General features: G+C 42.5%; 1 protein-coding gene and 1 long non-coding RNA gene across 10 annotated transcripts in view; one reads left to right on the top strand and one right to left on the bottom strand.

Moving 5' to 3' along the window:
• Window positions 1–2,214: 2,214 nt before the first annotated feature.
• On the bottom strand, window positions 2,215–8,815 carry LOC105491169 (uncharacterized). 5 transcript variants are annotated; one of them, XR_011607260.1, is made up of 5 exons: window positions 8,447–8,661; window positions 7,921–7,988; window positions 6,695–6,811; window positions 5,368–5,481; window positions 2,215–3,055 (listed from the first exon to the last, which is right to left on the bottom strand). It is a non-coding gene; the product is annotated as an uncharacterized lncRNA (long non-coding RNA). The 5 variants fall into 5 exon arrangements; XR_011607261.1 differs by lacking the exon at window positions 6,695–6,811 and adding an exon at window positions 6,124–6,182; XR_011607258.1 differs by lacking the exon at window positions 5,368–5,481.
• A 54-nt stretch (window positions 8,816–8,869) lies between these two features.
• The window catches only part of LOC105491168 (PIN2 (TERF1) interacting telomerase inhibitor 1), a 75,843-nt gene continuing 58,018 nt past the window's right edge, over window positions 8,870–26,694 (top strand). Inside the window, exons 1-5 of one of the 5 annotated variants that reach the window (XM_024795853.2) lie at window positions 8,870–9,019; window positions 13,950–14,059; window positions 15,518–15,610; window positions 16,749–16,827; window positions 22,575–22,667. In XM_024795853.2, coding sequence (XP_024651621.1) covers window positions 9,001–9,019; window positions 13,950–14,059; window positions 15,518–15,610; window positions 16,749–16,827; window positions 22,575–22,667 — 394 coding nt within the window. In that variant the 5' untranslated portion in view covers window positions 8,870–9,000. The other 4 variants (XM_011757332.2, XM_011757334.3, XM_011757333.3 and 1 more) reach the window with 4 other exon arrangements.

Below are 26,694 nucleotides of genomic sequence, written 5' to 3'. Positions count from 1 at the left end.
AAGAATAATTTGTTCTGTGAAAAAGGAAGTGGCTCCAAGCAAGAGCTGACATCAGTGAATGAAGCTCTTCCCTTCACTGTACATCGCTATGACCTGGACATGTGGTGTTTACCCTCATGTATGGTTTCTGGTAAACCAAACTGGAGTCCATGACCAGGCTTAGCGCCTAAGTGAGGCTGCTTCTCTGCCTTGAGTCTAACTGCTTCCCCAGCTGGCTGATCTATACACCTGCCACACTCGTACTCACAGAGAGGGAGAGAGGTGGAAAGCAAGATGGGCAAGCCTTCCCAGAGAGACAACTCTGGCTCAGCCCATTCCTTTTGCCATCAGAGAGAAAGTCACATCTAGGTATGTGGCTTGTGACTTTTGCCACCCACAGTGACTCTAACCACTAGAAAATGTGGTCCAGTTGGTGTCTTGGAATCTGACCCCGTCAATTCAGAACATCGTTAATTGTCTAATGGAGGAGTAAGCCGGAGGGTAGCCCACAGAATATGTCTTCTTAACTCCACCCCAAATTCTCCCGAGCTACTAACAAATATAAAATGTGGATTAATGGCAGAGCAGAGCTGCTGCAGACACATTATGTGCACCAGAAGCCAGGGCGTCTACAGAGGACCCAACTGTGGCCAACTGAGTGACACTTTCAACAGCTCCACATTCACATAGGCATCCTATAGGGGTCAAGTGGTTTCCAAAATGTTGACAGATTTCTGTCATGGGTGCTTGTAATGGGTTTCCAGCATGCCTTGGAGTGAGTAGATGAGATGGAGTTAAATTTCCAGGCAAGACACTTATGTCCATTTCATGTGCAGACCACACTTTCCACAGTTGCATGCCCCTTTTCTCAACTTAATGAATAGGAGAATTTAAACTATTCTGATATAATAAAGAAGTAACATGGGATTTTTACTATTTAAAAGTTGCAACAATATAGAAATGCATACTGTAGAAAATAAACGTCTTCTGTAATGTCTTCCCCTCCTCTGCTGAAAACATCAGTATTAACAATTTGGAATAGGGTTTCCCCCAGTTTTTCCATGCATATACTAAACCATATATGTATGCATATGTAGACTATTATATATACTTTTTTCTATTTAAAAGTGGGATTTTAAAAAATGGGGTGCTACAGTTTTGCAAATGGTTTTGACTTAATATCTCTTGCAACAAAGTTTTTTAAAGTGACTGTGTGTAAATTAACACTGTATAAATAAAAGTGTTCTAAGACTTATACAGATTTCCTTAAAGTAGTGCCTGATGCAAGTATTTGTACTCTGTGGTCATGGCCTCCTCTTTATCATCTGCCTCAATCAGCAATAACCCCCAGCTAATGATGTAACAGGTCATGATTCTGAAGGGTTCTATGTCCAAAGAAACTACCCCCAACCACCCAGGAGTCTCTCATCTATTACCTACATGGGCATCAGTTGTGGACAGATCAAGACAGTGGCCTTGGTGTATAGTTAAAAACAAAGCAAAACTGTGTGCACTCAAAACAGGCACATCATGTACTGAGTTCCTTCTCTGTGCCAGCTGCTGTCCTGAGTGGTATATATCACTTCATTGAATAGCAATGCATGTATTGTCTTAGTCAATTCAGGATGCTATAACAAAATACCACAAAGTGGGTAACACAGTCTTATAAACAACAGAAATTTATTTCTCACAGTTCTAGAGGCTGGAAAGTCCAAGATCAAAGTGCTGGCAGCATTGGTGTCTGGTGACGGGACCACTTCACCAGAACTGGTGTCTGGTGAGGGTGGAAGGGACAAGACTCCCTAGGATCTCTTTTATAAGGCATTAATCCCATTCACATGGGCTCCACCCTCGTGAACTAATCACCTCTCAAGGTCCCACCTGCAAATACTCTCACATTAGGGGTTAAGATTTCAACATGTAAATTTTAAGGAGGAAACCAATGTTCCATCTATAGCATCTATAGTACCTTTGAGGTAGGTACCATTGCTATTCTTACATAAATGGGGAAAAGCATAGGAAATTTAGTAATCTGCCCAAGGTCAACAGCTGGTAAGTGGCAGAGGAAGACATACAAAGAATATGAAGAATAAGAGATGGAGCAGATTAGGCACCAAGAGCTGCTTGTAATTCTCAGGGCACCTGGCAGTGGCCCCTTGCAGTATCATGAGGTATTCCATGTGCTCACAGCAACCCCGTGGATTAGCAGATGAGGAATCAGAGAGGGGACATAATTGCAAGTGTCAGAGCCAGATTTGAACCCTTAACTTTGGAGCTCATTCTGTTAATTACTGCACCAAGGCAAATCACTATGGGAAGGACAGACTATACTCACAGAGCTCTACAGGCTGTGGAGTGCTTACCTGGAGGGCAGCAGAAGCTAGAAAGAAAGTTTTAGAAGGGGTCAGGGAGAGCCAACAGTGAGGATTGGGAAGCCTCCTTAGATGACTCCAGAATGTCCACCTCTAACCACCAGGGTAGAGCTCCTGCCTGATATGATGCTTTCTCACTTAGGATAGGGGTCCTTAGCCAGCAGTCCAAGTCTGGAGATCCTCTCAAATGGGTGACTAAATCAGTCACCATCCCTCTCTCCTTTCATCATCTTGACTCCCACCTCGACCCTATACCTTCCTTGTGCAGCTATCTGTCTCCCTGCCTATCCTCACTGCCCTCTCCTCTGCCATCAGCTGTCCTTGAAAACATTTTAGAATATAAGAAACTGAAGTGTCACTATCTCACTCAAAGGTTAGGGAAGGCTAGTTTAGGGCAATAAAGAAAGCAGTTATAAGACAGTGGGGAAATCAGATTTTTCTTTTGACGTAATAATGCTAATTTGGATTCCTCGGTGTGATTTTTGATGGTTGGGATTTACAGGTGTTCGCAGTCCTTTTGTGATGGCTACAGCTTGATATCATACAACATTGACAGGAAGTATGACAGAGAAGGAATCTCAGGCCGGAATTGCTGCCAGGAAGCCAGAAGGCATCCCTGGACTGCGATCAATAGAGAGCCTTCTTTTCTTCACATTGCTCTTGGCTAGAGTCTGTCTTCTTTGAACTTCTATAATATATAGAAACTGCAAGAGAAGACAAGAAAAATGATTACAGGAGCCCTAGGGGATGAGAGCCCTGAGTTGGCATTAACTGGGCATAAGACTTTATCAAAAACACTATCACTGACAAATTCTTCTGACCCAGAGACACAAGCAACAGAAAGTTGAGTTTAAAGCAGACTGCAGGGGCAAACAACCTCACAAAATCTGAGACTTTGCCCCCAGGAGATGGGTAAATAAACTTGTTATCAATCATCCATTTCTAGTGTGTTGGACTAAGTGGGCAGGCCTTTTACGACATGACAATAGGACTGTCAGAGAAAGTGAGAAGTCTCAGGGGCTGCAGGAAAAACCCTCCATGGAGTGATGAGCCTTCTGTTCTTTGGGCAATAGCAACTGGATTGATACATTTGGGGAGTGTATGCATAAGCATAGGAGAGGTCTTCCAAAAGTTTGTGGAAAAGTCATATTAGGCATGGATTTCAAATTTTTTGCACCAAAATATACTTGTAATTACTTGTTATAACATGTTTGAACATGATCTAGTTTGAGGCACTAAGACATCAGTTTGAAAGAGCCCCTTTCACAGCAACCTGAATTCTGCTAAAATTGAAGCAAGAACAAACACCAAATTTGTGGTGAAGCTTGGGTGGAATGGTGAAATCACTGATACTTTATAAAAAGTTTAAGGGGACAATGTCCCAAAGAAATAAGCAGTTTACAAGTGGATAACTTACTTTAAGAAGGAACAAGACGATGTTAAAAATTATGCCTGCAATGGTAGACCATCCACATTAATTTGCAAGGAAAAAAGTAAGCTTGTTCATGCACTAATTGAAGAGGGCTAATTATTTACAGGAGAAACAATAGCTAAACCATAGACATCGCAATTGGTTCAGTGTATACAACTCTGACCAAAAAATTAGAGTTGAGCAATCTTTCCATTCAATGGGTGCCAGAACTATTATACCCAGATCAGCCGCAGACAAAAGCAGAGCTTTCAGTGGAAATTATAAATAAGTAGAATCAAGATCCTGAAGCACTTCTTTGAAGAACTGAAACAGGAGATAAACCACAGCTTTACCAGTACAATCCTGAAGACAAAGCACAATCAAAGCAATGGCTACCAAGACATGGAAATGGTCCAGTCAAAGAAAAAGTGAACTGGTCAAGAGCCAAGGTCATGGCGACAGTTTTTTGGGATGCTCACACACAAAAAGATGCCACAGGCTGCATCAGTTCTCTTTAGGCAAATTAGAGAAATAACCCAAAATGTTGGCAGGGGAAGGGTGCAGGAGAGACCTACAGCAAATACCAGTGGCAAAATTAGCTTTGAATACATGAAAAAAAGGCTCTCCTCTTCCTTTACCCTGCCACCCCCAACATCTACAATATACACCAATCTACTAAAATTCAAGATGTTCTGTCAAATGTTTAGTTTTTTTTTTTTTTCCAGCAGCAGTCGTTCAGAGCACATGATATTTTATTTTTCTGCATTATGTCATTTCAGGTTTATTTGTCATCACTGAAAAAAAAAAAAAAACATTGATTCTGTAACTGCCTGATGGGTTTCTCTTGCAGGCTACCCAGGTAGACCTGGTTTATCAAGACAGGGGAATTGCAATAGAAGGTTTAATACATACAGAGCCAGCTAAATGGGAGACTGGAGTTTTATTATTACTCAAATAAGCTGTCCCAAAAATTCAGATACTGAAATTTTTATAAAATAGTTTGGCAGGCAGGGGGCTGGGGAATGGGGAGTGCTGATAGGTTGGGTTGGGGATGAAATCATAGGTAGTCGAAGCTCTCCTCTTGCATGAGCCAGTTCTTGGGTGGGGAGCCACAAGACCAGATGAGCCAGTTTACTGGCCTGGGTGGCTCTGGTGGATCCATCAGAATGCAGAATGTTTTGGTCTATTACAAAATACCAACCTTTGGTTTTATAATAGTAATGTTATCTATAGGAGCAAATAGGGACGTTACTAGTCTTGTGGCCTCTGGCTGCATTACACTTGAGCCATGGTGGGGCTGTTTCAGGGAGGGGCTGTTAGCATCCATGTTTTAAAATTAAACTATAAACTAAATTCCTCCCAAAGTTAGTTCAGCCTACCCCCAGGAACGAACAAGGGCAGCCTGGAGATTAAAGGCAAGATGGAGTTGGTTAGGTCAGGTCTCTTTCATTGTTATAATCTTCTCACTGTTACAATTTTTGCAAAGGTGGTTTCAATTCAAAGGCAAAATTTGGTTTGTTGACTTAAAACCTTTACAGTTCTAATTTGCCAGTTACAGATAGAATGATTCCACTTTTTGAATACTTGACTTTTGTAAGTACTCACAGCTAGTATACAAATTGTAGATCATTTGAAATAGTCAAAGAGTATTAGGAATTTCTGCTTCCGGCCATGATGGAGTAAAGAAACTGGATTTACCCTTTCATCTTCACTACAAAGCTGGGAAAAATAGACAAAACAATGGTTTTGAGACATTGAGCAAAAGGCAGTGAAGAACTGCAATTCTAACAATTTGGTAATAAAGGAGGTGAGCCCTTTGATAGCCCTCATTTCTGGCCTGAAGAGTTTACAGGCTGCAGCACCGGGAGAAGGAACTCAGACAGAACCTGGAGGTCTCACTGAGCTAGGGGACAAACATCAAGAAATCTAGGATTCTTGGGGCCGAGTGTCAGAGAGAAGAGAACTATACTAAGGGAAACTCCAGATATTTGCAGAAGGGTCTCCTCAAGTCTTCAAATGAAGATTTAGCAGCACTTGCACTGGAGGAAACTAGTGGGAAAGAACCACCAGAGACAAGCAGGCAGAACAATCCCCAGAGCTTGCACAGAGCCAAAAGCAATTTGTGTATCCCCAGTGGAAATAATTTCTAAACACATGGAGCATCAAGCAGAATCTTCGATAGGGTGCTGCTTTAATAGTGGGACCAGATTATAACTAAACTTAAAGACTATTGTGGGCCCATTTAGCAAAGCTTACACAAAAGGCTTGCAAAGGCCACATTTTCCCCAAGGGGAATGTATCCCAGAACAAAATATTTAAAGGAATACAAAAGCCTTCAGCCCCCAATAAAGTAACACTCACAATGTCAGATGTAAAATAAAAAGGTTACCAGTGTGAAAGATACAGGAAAATGTGACTCACTTCCGGAAGAAAAATGTACCAAAAAAAAAAAGCATTAGGAAGATCAAACAATAACCCATAACCTTACCAACTAGAAATGGTTTTCAGTTAAGAATTAGAGTATTACCTTTTAGACTTTAATATGTATTTTTAAATTACTGATATTAAATGAACTATGAATGATCAAACCATTGGTACAACTTGGTGTCCTAGAGATTTTTTTCCTCTTTATGTATCTTAAGCACTTTCTTATGTGTATTTCGCTTTTCTGCTTGTAAGAACCAACACTCACTTGGCTTACCTTATGTAATGGGAAGTATATTAGAAGTATGAAAAGGAAATATGATTCTCAGCTAAATGAACCAAGGGAGGAAGAAAGCCAAATAATTGGACCTCACAGGGAATGAAGGACCAAGAGTGCAGCCAGGCTCTGAAGGCAAGTGCGCTGGGGCCCCAGAGCCTCTCCTGCGCCTCAGCAGAAGCTGTTAGTGAGTAAGTGTTCCCTCTGATGCCCTGCCTTTGGGAGACCTACCCCTCATTATCTCAGTCTTCTTCTCTTCGTACATCTTCTGGCTTTTTCTGTTGTACAGAATGGCTTCTGTCCTGGATCACTCAAATCTGTCCTACATGCTGATTAGTGTTGTCTATTCTAGAATTTCATATAAATGGAATCATATACCATGTACTTCTTTCACTGAGCATCATGTTTTTGAAATTAATTCAGGGGCCCACAAAAGTTTTCTTAAAGGATCAGACAGTAAATATATTAGGTTTTGGGGGGTGGCCAAACCTAGTCTCTCCCAAGTACTTAGTTCTGCTGGTGTAGCCAGAAGATTTAAAATACAAACAAGATTCTGTAATTTTTTTAAAATCCCAAACTTAATAATATTCTTTTTCAGTAGATGATCTCCATTAATATTTCATAGCCATACAGAATGCTGGGGTTGAAACAAAATTTGGAAACCATCCTGCATTCACCAAAAGGCAGAGTCCCTCCTACTATATTCCTCTGTGGCCTCTGAGCATTTCCAGGAGACATCTCATTGTAACACAAGATCCAATGATAACTCAACCATTTACCACCTGAACCATGGCAACAGGCCATAAATGTCTGCCTCAATCTTCCTGACCATCTTAGAGACAAAATCACCTTTCTGAAATAATATACCAACACAGGAGGTGCTTGAAATACACTGATTTCCCGACCAATTCAGTGTCCTTCATTCTATGTATCTACCTTCCACTCTCTCTGGCATAATCAAATAGATCTGCTAATTATCCTGAGATTTTTGTGATCCTGCCTACCTGAGTCCAACGCCCTACTTTTTATCTTGTTCCCTATGTCACAATGTCACAGCTTCCCTGCCTTGGCTGGGAAGATTCCATTCACTTGCCTCCCCTCACCCCCCGAGTATTCACTGATAGCTATAAGCATCCTTTTGTGTTTCTTCTAACTTTTATGAAACTAGAGTTTACCTTTTTCGTACAGATTCCTAAAGGGAGAATTTCATTGTAAACAAGAATCTAGTCCTTCAATTGCTTTTCTTGGCGTCTGAGTTGTCTCTTTTTACCTTCCTTTTATGTAGGAAAGGCTTCTGTGTGCACTGTCACCTGAAGTTTACCGGAGAGTCACTCATCCAAAAACATGTGTTTACCATACTTAAAAGTGTTATCGCTAGGATCTTATTAGAACTCCCCTGGAGACAGGGACACTTTAATTAAATGTTGCAAACATCTATGGAGCCTTACCGTACTCACATTATTTTGCGAGGTGCTGGTACGAATACAGAAATGGATATGATAAAGGCAACGTTCCAGTGTGTGCACTGTGGTGGAGAAAATAAATAAAATCTTTGCCTTGTTGAAGGCATCCCATTAATTAAAGAGAGAACATTTTCCCCAGAACTAGTTACCTGTTTAAGTTTGGGTCCCACACAAAAACCGATAAATAGATAGCAGATCTATCTTCTGGTATCTAATATCTATCTCTCATATCCCTCCCTCCCTCCCTCCCTCCCTCCCTCCCTCCCTCCCTCCCTCCATCCATCCATCGGGTCCCACACAAAAACCGATAGATAGCAGAGCTATCTTCTGGTATCTAATATCTATCTATCTATCTATCTATCTATCTATCTAGTATCTAATTATCTATCTATCTATCTATCTATCTATCTATCCATCCATCCATCCACCCATCTATCCATCCATCTATCCATCTATCATCCATCTGTTTATCTCAGAAAGCAGAGGTAGGGTATGAAGAAGAGATGGGACAATACAGTACAAAGTCCTCCCCTCCAGCCAAGTTTTTCAAACTCCTTGTCCATACAACATTGATGACCCTAACTTCAGCTCTTTACACATTTCTTTTCCCCGTGAGGCTGAGCTGCTTGAGGGCAGGTCACGTCTTTCCACTACCCTCCTTGCCGGCACCTACGGCTTCCTAATGGAGACCCTACAGGTAACCCACGTGAGCGCGTACTCCGCGGCAGACACGCCCAGGCGGACTTTACTCACATCCAATCACTTAGTACGCACACTCCCTCCAGCCAATGAGCGAATACGTACTCATTTCTCCACCTCCCGCCGGGCGGCCACCGCCCCCTCAGCCTCTGGTCGTCCCGTCACCGCCCCAGGTTGCCCCGCCCTGCTCCGCCCTCTCACCGCCGCGTGCTCGAGGAGCGAGTCGCGCGCCACTGACGTCACCAGCACGCGCCCCGTCTGCAGCAGTCAGCCTGCGAGGGAGTTACGCTGGTCCTGATTCTCGTGGAGTCTCCTGCCCGCCCAGTGGCCGCAGTCACCCAGGTCCAGAGGCCGCGGTATCACAGGCTCTCCGACATGTCTATGCTGGCTGAGCGTGAGTGTCAGAAGCAGAGGCCCGACCCGGGCGCGTCGGTGAAGATGCTGGGTGACCCGCACGGCAGTCCCAAGTGACTGGGAGCGCGGGTTCCAGGCGCGCCTGGCGCATGGGGTCGGGGGACCGGGGAGCCGAGCCTGGCTCTGCTTGTCCTGCTCGCCGCAGAGCTCCCCGAAAGTTGGCCGCGGGTCTGCTAGTGAGAAAGACCGCGAGTGTCTCCCGGAGACGCCTTCCTCACAGTCACCCTGGGGCGCGCGCGAAGTGGGTCAGAACACCGGGTCCCGCGACTGGCCCCGCCGCCGCCCTTTGTGGGGACCCGGACTGGTTGCTTCACTGCCCCCGGACCTCAGCTTCCTCAGGTTAAAAAGAGAAGGTTGAGCAGAAGGATCACTTCGAACTGTAATCACATTGTCCAAGATGTCTTGGACCCAGAAAAAGAAAAGCAAAGGAGTTAGAAGTCTCAAATATGGGACGTCAGCCACTTAGCGGGGGAGTGCAGGGCTAATGCGTAATTCTAAATGAGATCGGCGTTTTTGATCTTGTTGGCCACAGCGCCCGGTCCTGCCTGTTTACCTTTGACATTTACCTTCACTTTGTGGAGCGGGTGAAACCCCTGTCTCTGGAGAGGCTGCTGAACTTCTGAATTGTGCCTGCAGCTAAGGTCGCTTGCCACCAGATGGCAGTCGTGCTTTGATCCTGAAAAGCGGGTCCTTCTTGTGAGTTGTATCGTGAGCAATGAACAGAAACAGCTTATTTAACAGATCAACCAGACCAGCACAGCGATTTTGTGAAATAAATGCTGTTAGCACTCTTTTCTAAGAGGATGGAGGACTAGGAGCACAAAACAAAATGGGTCAGTCATCATCCCGGTTTTACAGGGGCAGAAATTGACGTTCAAAGGAAAATAATTTGCCCCTAGTCATTGAGCTAGAAAATGGCAAAATTGATCCAGTTATCTCTGTATCTTTATATTCTTGCCAGTAAGACCAGCGGAGACCCATAGAAATGAGTATGTTTTAGACTGAACCCGTGGGTTCTATTTTTTCACCAGTAAAAAATCAGGAGTCAGGGTTAGAGCCTAGATAGCTAAGATCTCTTCTGGTTTTCGTATTTGATGTTTGCTCAATTCAGCATGCACTTGGCGACTTTGGCCCTAATTCTGCTATTCATTTATGTCTGTTCCTTTGATCGGTGTTTGTGAGGCCACTAAAATCTTCTCTTACTATCTTTATCTCCAGGTGGCCTTAAATCAATGAGATGGTGAACATGAACATAGTTGGAAAAATCTGTAGAGGTGTAAAATACTATTTGTAGACATCCGTAATTCAGATTGCATGATTTCAAGAGAGTGTTTTCAGTTCTCCTTTCCCAACGTTATTCCAAATTGTCAAATCCTTGTCATTATAATATGTAACATTTTGTGTTTTTTTTTTTCTCCATAATTTGCCAAATGGGTATAGCATCTTCTGTAATTAGATATTTAGGATTGGTGTTGTTAAGAAGAAAAACCTTAGACAAATTAAACAGTTTGATTGAGCAAAGAATGATTCAAGAACTAGGCAACCTTCAGAACTAGAACAGGTTATAAGAACTCCAAGCCTATGCTGTCAGGCAGTATTTATGGACAGTAAACGTAAGTGAGGTACAGAGACAACTTGGTTAGGGTTACCGCTCTGATTTGCCTTATTTGAATCAGCTGGCTGCCTGTGATTGATGCTCAGCTGCTGTAAAGGATTGAGACTCAGTTATATGTTACAAGAGTGTACTCCTACGATAGGCTTTCGCTTCGCTTAAGTTCTAACGTAGGTTGTAGTTCCTTACGTAAGGACTCAAGTACGGAGGCCTCCTCAGGCCAAATTTAGTATAATAATTCGCTCCTTCTGATCAACCTCTGAATTTTGAGAGATTGTTTAAAACTTTTGCTCCTGGCTCTTGGGACTCAACACGCCCTTTAGAGTAAATGGGATCCTAGCATAAGTCATGTGGCATTGAGCTGTTGTGTGGATGGTTTTTATTGGATTTGCCCAAAAGTATCCCGACAGATCCGTTTACAGTTAGATCTCCACATAGGAGTAGCTGCTAGAGGATGGTTAAATACATCCCAAATAGTGATTCTGCAGATTTAGGGCATTCTACCTGAAGTCCAGCGCCATGCTGTAAACACTGCTATTCCAGATCGTGTCAAGGGTCCTCAAGATCATCCCGAGATTCAGCGATGTGCTGGGGGATTCAGGCACAGGACTCAGCATGGAGTCGCACTCACTGCTAAGATTATTATAGCAAAAGGATGCAGAACAAAGCCGGCAGAAGGAAAAGATGCACGGGACAAAGTCCAGAGTAAGGCAGGCATCAAGCTTCCAGAGCCCTCCCCCAGGGAGTCACACATGACACGCTTAATTCCTCCAGTAGTGAGTTCTGACAGCAAATGTGGAATGTTGCCCACCAGGGAAGCTAGTGAGAGACTCAGTGCCAGGGATTTCCTGGGGGCTGGGCACATAGACACCCTCTACCTGGCAGGCCCCAAAATTCCAGGCTCCTAGAAGGAAAGCAGGCATTCAGCATAAACCATATCATTTGTGTAAACAGGAACAATGAGCCACTCTTATCAGTTCTGCGAATGGTAGGAACCCTTGGGTTCCCTGTTATAAACAGGCCTTTCAAAGGATAGCAGTCAGGCCTGCTCTGTTAGTGAACAAAGCTGAGATCTGAGCACAAAACAGACTGTGGCATGAGAATTACAAAGGACATGTAAAAGGTGAGCCAATTGGAAGAGCTCGGAGGCAGTCTTTTCCTTACCATGATTTTCCACACCTGGAAACTTGCGTGGCATTAGAGCCGGGAAGTGTTCCAGGGAAGCAGGGTTCTGGTCAAGTAAGTCTGGGAAGCAGGCAGGCCTGCTCTGGCCTCCCCTAAGAGGATCTGCACATTTGCATAGTAAAGTTTCCAGGAGATTCTTCAGTATTTTGTTTAACCCAGTGTTACTCATTTTCAATGGGAAACTGCCCCCCTTCCCTTTTAGCATCCTTGTTTGGAAACACTGGTGTGATCCCATTGATTGAAGCTAACTGCCATTTCCCCGGGGGAGAGGAACTGACCTCGAATAGCTAATCTCTCGTGTAGGCATTATCGTTTGTTTTATGTAAGTATGTAACATGAAGTGTGTGCAGTTCTTATTGCAGAGTGTGAGCTTATTCTCAAAACTGTCTCCTTCGTACAAACCCTAGTCAAAGAACCCTGGCAAGCACTGCATAGACACATGAACTCTGACACCCTGATGCCAGCTTGCATATAGAATACTGGCTAACAGGCTTCTCTCTGGTGTGTTGTTCCTTAGCAGAGGCAGTGTTATGCTGAGTATTTGCCAAGATAAGTGAAGTGGTAACTTAGATGGAACATTTTTGGGTCACCTTTTTTTTTTCTGCAAAACACTACAAATTCGAGCCCAGCTTGTTTTGCTTTGTTAGGTGGCCTTTTTTCTGCCTGTATATTTGTAAAGGGTTTCCTATTTTTGCTGGAGGGTGCATAGTTATGGGCCTCTATTGATTCTATGTGTGGCACAGTGAGCCCCTTTGCCAGGGGGTCGTGTTATTTTTTAATTATGTGATGGGCAAGGTAGGAGGGGTTGTGTTGATGGTTAGACAATGTGCTTACATTGATGTGGCAGATAAATGGTAATGATACCTCCAAATTTCTCATTTGGCCACAGTCTACTTTTGGGTTTCGTATTCTTGTTCTTTGAACCTTTGGAGTTCTTTATTTTTGCCATAATTTTCCTTAAAACTACAGTGATAAACTTGAGTTCATAACGATCAGTAGTTTATATGCATTAAAAAAAGTTGCTTTGATGAGATTCAAAGCAGTTCACTTAATTCAGTTATACTCCTTCCTTCCTTTTTTCCTCTCCCTCTTCTTTCCTCCTTTCTTCCCTCTTTCCATTCTTCATTTTTATTCATTTATTCCATTCACATATTTATTGAGTGCCTGCTGTGGGCACAGTGATTTTTTTATTTCTTGCAATGAAGCCTCAGAAAAAAGACATGAATATGAGCCCTAAGGACGTGATGGTCTAATGGGAAACCCGAAAGGTGGATGTAAATAGCTCTAATACAGTAGATGTTAAGAAACAGGTAAGTTATTCTAGAAGTTCATAGGGGAGTCAGAGGGCTTCAGGGCATCTCTGTGAGAGGGATGGAGTTGTTATTTTCTGTAGGTCATATGTGTGGAGGGTACAGTTGACTCTCCCCAAGAGTGTAATGACTATTCTATGTTGTGGATTAAGAACATAAGCTTTTAAGTCAGTAGGACCAAGGTTGGTTTAAAGGGTCTGGGTTTTGCTTGGGGATGTTGGGCAAATTTGTTTCTCTAAGCCTCAGATTTTCATATCTGCCAGTGATGATGGTACTATCCACCCTTGTTGGGTTACTGTGAATCTTTATTATGTACAGCGTTTGGAGCAAGTCTCAGGTTGAACAATTGGCATTTATTATTTTAAGTGCATCCTTGGTATTGCATATTATTTTGTATGTAGTAACACATGGCAGTGGAAGCTGTAACTGCTGCCACTACCACTCCTGATGGTGATGAGGACGCTGGTGTCCAAAGGGGCTTTCAGTTGTACTGATGGTGGAGTATGGAAGGCGCAGCTCCAGTGTATTGAGTATTTGCTTTGCCACATTATGAGGGAATATTTCAATTTTAATCTTAAGAGGTCAACTTATATGTCTAGAATGTACATTTATTAGGGAAACCAGGATAAATGATCCAGTCTGTTAACATTCTATTGAGGGTTGAATTAATTTCTGTATTGTAATGTATGTCATATTTTACAAACATACATAAAATACACAAAGTTATGCATGTATATTTTTGTGTGGTATTTTCCAGGTCTGAAAGGTAGTGCATTGCTGATGAGATGCTTTTTCATTTCTAGGTCGGCGGAAGCAGAAGTGGGCTGTGGATCCTCAGAACACTGCCTGGAGTAATGACGATTCCAAGTTTGGCCAGAGGATGCTAGAGAAGATGGGGTGGTCTAAAGGAAAGGTATTTTGGAGAAAAGCAGAAAAAATCTGAGCTATGAAAAGAGATTAGAAATTAGGGGAAAACTTCCTTCTTAGGAGACTGGAAGAAACTTATGCTTTGGATCAGTAAGTGATTTTGATCCAAAATCAAAAATTGTTGTGACCTTATAATGATAAGTTAGGATTGAACGTAAGTGTCAACTGTCTATCATTTAAGCTGCCATGCTTAGCATCTTTTGTAGATTGTGAAACTAGGGCTACACGCTTTTTTCCCTTTCCATTTGTTCATGACTCCAGTAGAGCTTCTGCTGATATCTCTACACTTAAATGGTTCTCGTTGAGGTTGTTAGTGATCTTTAAGTGCCAATCCAGTGGGGCCTTGTTTTGTTCTCATATTATTTCACTCCTCAGTGGTGCTGGATGTAATTGACTACTCTCCTTGAAATACTTCTGTCTTGGCCTCCACAGTACTATTGTCTCTTTTGTTCTTCCTTTTAACCTCACTTGCCACTCCTAAATTCATTGCTGTCTGTTCTTTCTGTAGACTTTTGATTATTAGAGCTCCTTGAGGCTCAACCTCAGGCCCTTTTTTGCACTCTGCTCCGGTGATCTCATTCATTCCCTTGCAACACTTTGGATTAGCTAAAGTCTGGGAACTGTCATTTTTCTGTATCTAGTCCAGTTCTGTCCTCTGAGCTCTAGATTTGTAAATTCAGTAGCCTACTTGATATTTCCACTTGAGTAAGCATCTCAAGGGTATCATTTCTATTATAAAACTCTTGATTCCCCCAAATATATTTTTCCCAAGTTTTCCCCATTTTTCATACGTGTTACCATCTGCCACTTACACAAGCCAGAAACCTGAGAGTCATGCTTGGTTCCTCCACCCTCTCACCTCCTGCACCCTCAGTCATCATTCTTCTCCATGCAGGGCAGTGCTCTGCTTCAGCCACTGTCATCAGTTGCACTCATTGACTCCTTAGACTCTCAACTGCCTCCCTTCCTCCCTCCTTTTTCTCTTCTGGCCCATTTGCTATACAGCAGCCAGAATGATCTTTTAAAATATGGAAATTAGATCATGTCATTCTTAAAAGACCAGTGGTTTTCCATTGTATTTAAAATAAAATCCAAATTCCTTCCATAGGTTATGTGAGATCTAGCCCCTCCGTCATCCTATTTCCTTCATTCCTTCATTTGTGGAAGCCACCCGGGTGCCTGTGAGGTTTCCCAGTACACTGAGTTTTTCCCACCCAGGGTCTTTGCACTTGATCTTCCCTTACCTGGAAAATCTTACAGATGAGTGCTGATTGATACAGAGGACTTAGAGTCCTGCCCCGTGTTGTTTTGTGAAAGTATTTAATGGAGAGAATCATCCACTCAGAACACCTGCCATGGGCATCTGTGAGTTTTGTAGCAGTGCTCTGCTTCTGAGTATCAGTGAGAGGCATGTTCTAACTCTCTTTGTGTTTAATCTCCACAGGGTTTAGGGGCTCAGGAGCAAGGAGCTACAGATCATATTAAAGTTCAAGTGAAAAATAACCACCTGGGACTCGGAGCTACCATCAATAATGAAGTGAGCAGCAGTGTGCCTCCTGGGTGTCTTTGCATAATTGACTTTAGTCTTGTAAATGTAAAAATTTTAGTCCAGTCAGTTGATTGATTCATCCGTTTCTGACTGTTGGTGCAGCATTTCATTTTATTCACATTTCCTCTTGAACACTGACACTTTGAATGCGTGGCACTGTAATTCGAAGTCCGTGGCCTACTGTGCTTTTCATTTTTAGTATCATTGTTCCCTTTTGCAAAGTATCTAAACTGGAAGTTTTCTTCCTCAGTTTTTGCAGCCAACAGAATCTGGTAGGAAATCTGGAGAATTACTTTAGGTAAATTGAATTACTTCGGTTAGTTCAGTATCTCTGAGTAGTGGATTGGCGGAGCTAAAATTTTTAGCCACTAAAGAAAGAGTTTATATAAGGTTGATTTCAAATGTAGTTGTTGAGGGATAGATAACACAGATATACTTATTTTCTTAGAAGAAGCATTGCCCAATAAACCTATTCCATATTGCTTTACCTTAAGTATTCTTAAAAATGCATAAGAATGTGAGTAAGGCAGATGCCCACATTGAAACCCTGCTTCCCACTGGTTTGGGAGATCTTCATTCTCTCATAAAATAATGAACTTATTAGGTAACCACCTCACAAATGGATGCTCATTGATTCAGGGGACTTGAGGTCCTTCCTCCTCCCCTTCCTCAGAGTTTTGTAAAATAGGAGTTGATGCAAGTAATTAGAATATTTTAATTTCTACTGAGCAAAGAAGAACATTTCTGTGTCTTTCATGGTTCTTGTCCTTTGAACTATGGAATTTCCCCTAGTGAGAAAAAAACAGTAATTTTATTGTGTTTTACTTTAACATTTAGCACACACGTTGCCTGTTGATTCTTTACTATAGATTGACTTGATTGACAGTCATTCACTTTTGAGATCAGGCCTTAAGCTTCCAGGAAGCCCCTTTTTAATATTGACCTGGATAAAGAGCATTTTAACTTTATATTATTTCTTGAATCCACTTAAATTTATCAAATAATATTTTGGTAAAACATTTAAAATTTCTTAACCACTGGATTTCCTTGATTCCAAAATATATCATCTCAGTCAGTGTAGGTAAACTACAGGCTTACCTCTCATTCATTTCTTTGATATTTTCAGGACAACTGGATTGCCCATCAGGATGATTTTAACCAGCTTCTGGCTGAACTGAACACTTGCCATGGGCAGGAAACCGCAGGTAGGGAAATTGGATGACATAAGCTGTCAGTGAAAATATGTTTATCTACTTTTTGTTTTTTGCTTTTGTTATTTTTAATTGACACATAATTCTACATATGTATTGAGTACAGTGTGATATGTCAATACCTGTGCACAATTTGTAATGTACACATGTGTTGTGTTCATCAGCACAATTAGCATACACATCACCTCAGACATTTATTATTTCTTTGTGTTGGGAACATTTGAAATCTATTCTTCTAGCTATTTGAAAATATACAATAAAATATTATTTACTATAGTCACCCTACAGTGCTATAGAACACTAGAGCTTTTTCCTCTTATCTAGTGGGACTTTTATATCCAGTAGCCAATCTTTAGCTATTCCCACCTAGCTGTTCTCCTTACCTAGCTCTAATAACCACTATTCTGCTATCTACTTTTATGAGCTCAACTCTTTTAGCTTTTCCATATGAATGAGAATGTGCGATATTTATCTGTGCCTGGCTTATTTCACTTGATGTCCTCCAGGCTCACCCATGTTGCCTCAAATGGAAAACGCTCATTCTTTCGTAAGGGTAAATAGTATTCCACGGTGTGTATGCACCACATGTTGTTTTCCCGTTCATGTGTTGGTGGACACTTATTTTTATTCCATATCTTGGCTGTTGTGAATAGTGCTACACTGAACGTGGGTTTGCCGGCACCTCTGCAACATGCTGATTTCCTTTCCTTTGGGTAATGCCGGGAGTGGATTGTTGGATCACATAGTAGTTCTATTTTTAACTTTTTGAGGAGCTGCCATACTGTTTTCTATAGTGACTACATCAATAGTGCATAAGATTTCCAATTTCTCCATATCCTTGCCAATACTTATCTTTCATATTTTCGATAGTAGCCATCCTAATGGGTGTGAGATGATGTCTCGCTGTGATTTGGATTTCCATTTCCCTAATGACCAATATTAAGCATCTTTTCATCTGCTTATTGGCCATTTTTATATCTTCTTTGAAGAAATGTCTATTTAAATACTTTGCCCATTTTTAATTGGATTTTGTTGTTGTAACCTGCAAGCACTTTTATAAACATTCTAGTTTATAAACAGTCTATTCCTTGTGTATCATGTGTGAATAATCAAAAGATATGTGAAAGAGAATTTTGTGGAGTGAAATAATGAATTAGACTTGAGTTCAGCAAATATTTATTGAGCTGTGTGCTGGGTACCAGTTTAGGTGTGAGGATGTGCAGGGGTGTCAGGCACAGTCCTGCTTGGATGTACCTAGCAGAATATGCTGGTAATTACCTGGTAAAATCACAGCACACATCTAACCATAGGAAGGTTTATTGCAGTGCTGTGTGTGGAAGTGAGCCCAAAAGCATGAAGGGAAAGGTGCTTTGTTGGTCCTTTTTCTAACCAGATTGGACTTTTTGTTGGAATGTATAACTTGGACAGTTTTCCTTATCCATAGGATCATGATTTTGAAATATCCTAACAGTTCTGTATGTGGTCCTAATATGAAGGCCAATAATTTTTTTTTTTTTTTTTTTTTTGAGACGGAGTCTCGCTCTGTCGCCCAGGCTGGAGTGCAGTGGCCGGATCTCAGCTCACTGCAAGCTCCGCCTCCCGGGTTCACGCCATTCTCCTGCCTCAGCCTCCCGAGTAGCTGGGACTACAGGCGCCCGCCACCTCGCCCGGCTAGTTTTTTGTATTTTTTAGTAGAGACGGAGTTTCACCGTGTTAGCCAGGATAGTCTCGATCTCCTGACCTCGTGATCCACCCGTCTCGGCCTCCCAAAGTGCTGGGATTACAGGCTTGAGCCACCGCGCCCGGCCGAAGGCCAATAATTTATTAGCAGAAGAAAAAGATAAGGAAAATGTTTTCTGAAAATACCGAGTGACTCATATTAGGAAATACAGGATCTATGAAGTAGTAAAGTTCAAGGACACTATTCCTTACTAATTATACACAGAAAACATCTTGATATTTATGATCACACTTGAACTCAGTAGAAATACAGATAAGAATGTAAGCTTGGCTGGGCACGGTGTAATCCCAGCACTTTGGGAGGCTGAGGCAGGCAGATCACCTGAGATCGGGAGTTCGAGACCAGCCTGACCAACATGCAGAAACCCTGTCTCTACTAAAAATACAGAATTAGCCGGACGTGATGGTGCATGCCTGTAGTCCCAACTGCTTGGAGGCTAAGGCAGGAGAATTGCTTGAACCTGGGAGGCAGAGGTTGCAGTGAGGCGAGATCGCACCATTGCACTCCAGCCTGGGCAACAAGAGTGAAACTCCATCTACAAAAAAAAAAAGAATGTAAGAATGTAAGCATGACCGTATAAGACTTGGAGATTAAATAGGATGTAGTGGTTTAGAGACAGACACCAGAGTCAGACTGCCTGGATTTTAATCCTGGTCTGACTCTTCATTTGCATGACCTTGGGTAAATTGCTGAACATGGCTGTATTTCGATTTCCTCTTTGGTCAAATGGAAGCAGTAGTGTCATCCTTGGAAGGTTGTTGTGAGGACTAAATGCGTTATAACATCTGAGAAAAGCAAGCAGAGATACTCAGCACTGTAAGCCTCCTGATAGCGTAGCTGGCAAGTCTAGAGCCATAAACTACGATTAAGGCTAGAAAATTTACTTTACTTTGAAGGATTTCGATAAGGAATCTAGGGTTTTATTTTCTCTCTCCCTTTTTTTTTTTTGTTTTTTGTTTTTTTTTTGAGATGGAGTCTTGCTTTGTGGCCCAGGCTGGAGTGCAGTGGCGCAATCTTGGCTCACTGCAACCTCCGCCTCCCAAGTTCAGGCGATTTTCCTGCCTCAGCCTCCTGAGTAGCTGGGATTACAGGCACATGCCACCACTCCTGGCTAATTTTTGTATTTTTAGTAGAGACAGCGGTTTCACCATATTGGTCAGGCTGGTCTCAAACTCCTGACCTCATGATCCACCCACCTTGGCCTCTCAAGGTGCTGGGATTACAGGTGTGAGCCACTGTACCTGCCCTCATGATTAGTAGATTATAGTTAGTAAAATTAGTGGATCTGTTATAAGTTTTAATGAATGCTTATTAAACACATCTCTTTAGCAGTGTACCTCCTGACGAGCTGGGTTGGCATAGGGGTGTGGGGACTAGGCCAGCTGCTTTGACACCAGTATTTTCGCTTGTCCCTCACTGATCCCAGTAAGAGGAAAGTTGTGCCTTTCCTTTGTAAAGTGGGAGGGGGCACCTGGGAAAGGACAGCGAGATTGACGCATAACTCAGACTCCGAGCAGTTTCAAGCACGAGTGCACATGAACAAATGGATAGAAAGTGATTCCTCAAGGCCTGGCGGTACTCATGCATCCTTCTTGATACCTGCATACCGAGAAGGTAGAGATGCTCCCCAGGTCATTCTTCTGTCCTCTCAAGGCTGAGAGCTGCTCTGTGAGGGCACAGTGTGGTGGTTCAGGATGTGGCCTCGCAGTCATGTCTTTCTGGGCATCGGTCCCATTATGGTGGTTTCCTGGGTGTGCGTTATCAGTGTCGTCCTCTGTGGTGAGTTCAGGCATCACAGCAGCTCTCTTATGGAGTGGCTGTGGGAAGGAAATCCAAGAATTCATGGAAAGCCTCCAGTCCAGCGCCTAGTCCCTCATACATTTGCAGTTGGTAGGAGCCACTTTAAGCTGATAACTTCCTCTGTGATCTGTGATTGGAACATCAGCATTGAAAACGTTATGTGCCATATGAAGTGCAAAAGAGAAGAATTTACTAGTAGGATGTCTTTGCAAAAAAATCCAAGGTGTCCCTGGGAAGTGGCTGCAGAAGATAATGTTTCAGCTTGTGGAAATAATGAACCCGTGCTGGGCTTTGCCTCAAGTGTGGAACGTCTGCCTTCACGTTCTTCCGAGCCTGCTGTATAGTTCCCATTTCAGCTTTGAAATAAGTCACTCCTGGGAGGGACTTCAGTGCAGTCACATGCTGTTGAATGGACACGTGCTTGTTTCGCTCCAGTATTAGGGTGAGAGTTTCTTTTTTTCCAGCTTCTCTTGTGTCCTCTGAAGACGGTTGGGTTGTTGGATTTTTTTTCTTTTCTTTTTTTATTTTTTGAGATGGAGTCTCGCTCTGTCGCCCAGGCTGTAGTGCAGTGGCGCGATCTCGGCTCACTGCAACCTCTGCCTCCCGGGTTCACGCCATTCTCCTGCCTCAGCCTGCTGAGTAGCTGGGACTACGGGCACCCGCCACCACGTCCAGCTAATTTTTTTGTATTTTTAGTAGAGACAGGGTTTCACTGTGTTAGCCAGGATGGTCTCGATCTCCTGACCTCATGATCCGCCCGCCTCAGCCTTCCAAAGTGCTGGGGTTACAGGCGTGAGCCACCGTGCCCGGCCGCTTTTTTTTCAGTTTCTCTAACCTCATAGCTGAATGTTCTTAAAACTATAGGAAAATTTAGTCTCTCTTCTACCTGTGATCTGTTTCTGTGGCACTCTTCTATCTGAACTTGACAAGCAGATACAGGTGAGAGAATGCAGGTGGCTAGCCAGTTTATAATTGACTCTAACCCCAGATCAGCCTGCTCTGATATTTCAGGCAAGGGACTACTTTCTGGCTCATATTTTCCCTTCTGTCAAAGGAGTTCCCACTCGGATGTCTTCCTCAGTGGTGTGTTCCTGCTCCTTTTGCCTTGCCAGTGGTCCTCCCCGAAACCCTGAGGAGGTGACTCGGAGCCAGTGCTGCTCCGTCACATGTCACCTAATCGTCATTTCTGATCTGTATTTAGATGATCATTTAACCTGTCTTACCTCTATTCACTTTTTTAAATAACTTTTTATTTTGAAATAATTACAGGCTTGTAGGAATTCGCAATATGATACGAAGAGTCCTGAACGTCTTTCCCCTGTTCTCTCAGGGTGGAGAGACATTATATTGCTGTGGCTTTTCGAAACCAGGAAGTTGACACTTGGTGTTACTGTTAACTGCACCACAAACCTTATCCAGTTTTCATCATTTTTTTTGGCCTCCATTCATTTGTACATGGGTATATGCTTCTGTGCAATTTTATCACAAGTGTAGATTCATGCAGCACCCACGACGGTGAAGATTCAGGATTGGCCACCACGGCACAGCAACCTCATGCTTCATCTTTGTATTTGTACTCACTGTACCTTTATCCTTGTCCCCGAGAAACCATTCATCTGTCCTCTCTCTATATAGTTTTGTCATGTCGAGAATGTTCTGTAGGTGGAGTCGTATGATGTGTTTTTCTAGATGGAACTCTTTGACTAAGCACAGCACCCTGGAGTTCGTCCTGGCCGTTGCAGTGGCAGCGGCAGAGGCCGCCCCTCTTCACTGTGGAGTGGTATTCCACTGCAAGGATGGCCCAGGGCTTGCTCGGCTGTTCATGCATATTCACGTGTTGAAGGACTTGGGCGTGATTTTGGTATTTTGCTGATGAATAAGGCTAATATGAACATTTGTGTCTAGGTTTTTGTGTGAACACAAGTTTTCATTTCTTCCTCAAGGGTTTTCTAAATTTCTGGAGGGCAGCTTGGCCTGATCCATAGTATGCAAATTAAGGAAATATTTCTAATCATTTGACCGGTAGAAAGAAAATAGATCCAGCAGAAGGGTGCTATTGCAGAGGAAAGAAATGAAAGAGTTCAATCATAAATGATATGGTTCCTAAAATTTTCTTTAAAGACTATCCACTGTTAGGAGAATAAATGAGATTGGATTACAAAGACTTTAATGTATTTTTTTTTCATCTTTTTTTTTTAAGATTCCTCAGACAAGAAGGAAAAGAAATCTTTTAGCCTTGAGGAAAAGTCCAAAATCTCCAAAAACCGTGTTCACTATATGAAATTCACAAAAGGTAAGATTAAGCATTTCTTTACTTGTTGAAATCTGTGTGTTTGTCCTGAGTTGCTTGAAGCATTTTAGCTCTTGGCCAACAGTGACTTCATGCTTTATGGACAGCCCGACTGAATTGCTCTGAAACGGTGCTGGAGTCTTCACGTTGACCGTAGTGTGCCTGAGGATCTTGTTAGAATTCAGATCTGGGAGATTTGAGATGGGATCCAGGTTAGGCTTTAGAGTGGGAACAAATCCTGCGGCTGAGCTGAAAAATGGAATCAGCTTATATTTAGAGGAAAAAGGGACTTTATGTAGCTAGGTCAGAAAATAATTTTTATTTCCTGCCCAACATTTTTAGCTGCATTGTGTTTTTTCACAGCTGAGTGTTGGTGTTAAATAGCTCTTAATATGCCAAGTTAGAGAATTATGCTCTATGTTGAGACCTCCAGTGTGATAAAGCACACTCCCTGGTTGACCCTTTATTCCACGTAATTTATCTGTTTCACAGCGTAGGCATTCCATGGTCATTGCCGAGTTGGGTAGAAAGCCGTTTGAGAACTGGGTGAGAATCCCTATTCCTTCATCACCACCTCCCCAGCCCCTTCCCAGTGTGAAATCATTTGTGCATGCGGTTGTCCTCTTCAGCCACTAGGTGGCGGTCTTGCATTGGAAAGAAACAATTTAACTTAATCGCATCAACTCCCCAGTTGTTTGCCTGTAGAACAGTATCATGAATTAGAAACCTACTTATTACATAGTATACATAAGAAGCATGATGATGATGCTGATGCTGTCATATCTAGTCTCTACCGATGGTTCTTTCCTGGGAGGTTGGATGTGTTTTACCTCGATATGCCAGGAAAAGCACATCTCTTTGCTTTGGTCTTCTATGAATGTCATGCATATCAGGGCATTGCTGGGAAGCTGTTAACTTGTAGAACCAGCCTGGATAGCAGTGGGAGCTGGAATTCCCACTACTTTGAAGTATTGATGATGTTTTTCATTTGGGGCCAGGATCCCAAAAGTAAGGACTGGGTTTGGTTGAGGTGAGAGGCTGTGGCAGAGCTGAGTGAATCAGGGCTTGTGTGCAGGGAGAGGCTGGGCCTCCCTTCTCTCATCAGCAGCCGTGGCTCTTCCGCTTCATCCCTTCTTTCTCTCACGTGGAACTTTCTTGGCTGTCACCTGTATCCCTTCTGACTGGGGTTCTTCTCCACCCCAGCCTGCTACGGATCAGAATATAGGCTTCGTTGGCCCTCAGTCCTTTTGAGGAGAGGGTAAATGCTCACTTCATACTCAATCCCTGAAATAGCACTTCTGTTTTCATTAGACTGTAGAAAAAAGCAAGATCACAGAAGGTGCTGTTGCAGAGCAAATTAATAAAACTCAGTGAGCTGTAACTTTCGGATGGTGTGGCAGCATTTTACGCTTTCACTTTTACAGGTAGAATCTTCTGATTTTCCTTTGGTGCCAGACTGCATGCATGATTTCATCTGAAGCATTTGCTGAGGCTGGGATAAGCCTCTGTAATCTGCTTTAATCTAATGGATGCCGGGAGCATCTGCTTTCTATTTCTAGTTAAGCCACTCCTTTGCTGGGTGACCCTGTCAGACTGCTGGGTGACTTGTGCCTTCGTTTTCTGTCTTCCAGCGACGGTTCTGTATCTATTAGCCTTGCCTGGGAAGAAGGGGGAGTCAGTATGCAGAACAGACAGAGTCCCGGATCTATTGTCAGATTGCAGAGAGTAGCTGGAGTGGAGACGGGAAGGACATGCAGACTGGACCTATGTAGGAAAGAGAGAAGGAAGCACAAGTCCAGGGAGTGAAGAAAAGAATGGTTTTCCATCTGGCTTTTCAGTCCTCGGTGCAAGCTTATTTTAAAGTTTCCTCTAGGGTGCACTATCTTAGATCACAGAAAATCTGACTCTGGCCATTACTCGCTTAGACAAGTCACCTACCCATTTCCCTTCAGACTCAGTTTCCTCTTTTGTAAAATGTGGATACATTTTGTTAAGTTCTAAGGTAGGTTCTGTTTTATGATTTATAAGAAGTGACCCATTTATGGAACTTTTGCTTTTTCAGCATTATAGACCATAAAGATTTTAACCAGTGGGCATGCTCATAATGACAGTAACTCATTCACTTAGTTGATGAGGATGATTCATATTATCACTCATGTATGGTCCAGGAAATCAAACAGGAAGATGGAAATTTTACATAGCTTGGTAAGAGCTACTGCCTAAATATTGGCTTTATCATTATTTTTATTTTTATTTTGAGACAGGATCTCACTCTGTTGCCCAGGCTGGAGCACAGAGGCACAATCTTAGCTCACTGCAGACTTGACCTTCTGGGCTCAAGTGATCCTCCTGCCTTAGCCTCCCAAAGTGCTGGGACTACAGGTGGGAGCCACTGCACCTGGCTGGTTATATCTTTTTAGTTCTGATATATAATTATTCCTTTCCCTGGTCCTGAGTTTATCATTCTAACTTGAGCTAATTTATTGTATAATTTTAAAAGTCGGTTTTATCCATGCTTATTTAAAAGCCCAACTCCAGCTTGGTTTGTGAGTTTTTTTTTTAAATTTAAAAGATGTCTGCAGATAGAGGCTATATCTGCAGAGGGGAAAATGTCAATCAATACAAAGCCATTTTTGAGGTTTTCTGGTGAAAATGGTGAGATGTTGGCAGGGGAGCAGTGCTTCCTCCCCTCAGTTATGCAGTCGTTGGATGAAAGTTGCATAAACTGTAATTGTGCAGCTTTATCCTGGGAATCTTGCAGACTTCTTATTCCTGTGAGAGTTTGGGCTCTTTTATGTGCTTCTTAAACAAGGAAACGACATGCCTAACGCGTGTTCAGGTGTTCAGGTGCTCAGCTTCCTGGTCAGGAAATACAGAATTGGTATTCACAGCGCAGTCAGCCCCGCCCCTCAGTCGCACACTGGTGGTGAGGAGCATTCAGTTTCCTCTTCTGATTCTTTTGACATTTAAATAAATATCAAGTAGCACCTTGTAGGCTTTTTGAAAATTCTGACTCTTATTATTGGTTATTAGGGTCTGACCTGTGTCACCCACACTGACTCTTCTCACTTTCCTGGTTTACGGTGGCTTTTAGTGGAGTTACCCTTATCTTCTGCCCTCAGCTGACTGCCAGTCCTGTGTGTTTGCAATTAAAAAAAAAATAAAAATAAAAGTATTTCATTTTATTTGTCCTTCTTGATTGAATAATGAAAATGAATTTTCTAAACAATCAAAGCTACCTATATAAACCCTAAGTGTTTTTTATTTTAGCAAACATTTTCCTCGCCCTTCGCCGCTTTACTCTCGGCAGCTCAACTCTGCTTTTCCGCGGAGTTGGTTTTTCAAGCCTCAGTTCTAATACAGCTTGTTGGGTTATTGCTAAACTGGTTCCAAATCATCTTGATTCCTAAGTTCTCGTGTCTATAAAAGTTTTAGTTGCCTCCCATGTGGACTTCTTGGTATTGTAAATGTGTCTGACTATAGCAGTAATTTTCCTCCCTTCCCAGTAGCTACTCTGATAGACTGGGAGACTGATAATCATGATTATTAGACAACAGCTAAAACGACCCTAAATAGAGCGTTCTTCCCTGAAAGCACCTGCTCATCCTTGCAGGAACTTGCAGTCTGACCCTCGGAGGCCTTTCTTACTGGTTCTGCAAATGTCATGCATTGAAGACTAATGGATGAACCAAATCCAGATAGATCTGTTTCCTATCCCGTTTTCTTAATTGTCGTTTTCTCTAAGTTTGTCAACAGTATTTTGTATGATTTGACCATAATTCAGAATTGAAACAAATAAGCTTTTTAAATACGTTTTAAATTTGTGGTATTTATTCACAAGTGGCCATAATTTCCTAGTGTTTATAAGCTTTCCATCAGGACCATTAATTAGTAACAGTCTCAAGGTCACTTCCATCTTCACCTTTTTATCCACCTTTTATATTCCTTTCCACTGGTCTCTGACTCTTCTTTCTCCTCTGTGTTCTTGTTTTCCAGATCAAATCCAGAGCAAAGCCTGTAACAATCCTGG

Source organism: Macaca nemestrina, chromosome 8 (genome assembly GCF_043159975.1).
Source record: "Macaca nemestrina isolate mMacNem1 chromosome 8, mMacNem.hap1, whole genome shotgun sequence".
Lineage (NCBI taxonomy): Eukaryota > Metazoa > Chordata > Mammalia > Primates > Cercopithecidae > Macaca > Macaca nemestrina.
The sequence above is the reverse complement of the archived record's forward strand: the minus strand, read 5'-3'. Positions and strand labels throughout refer to the sequence as shown.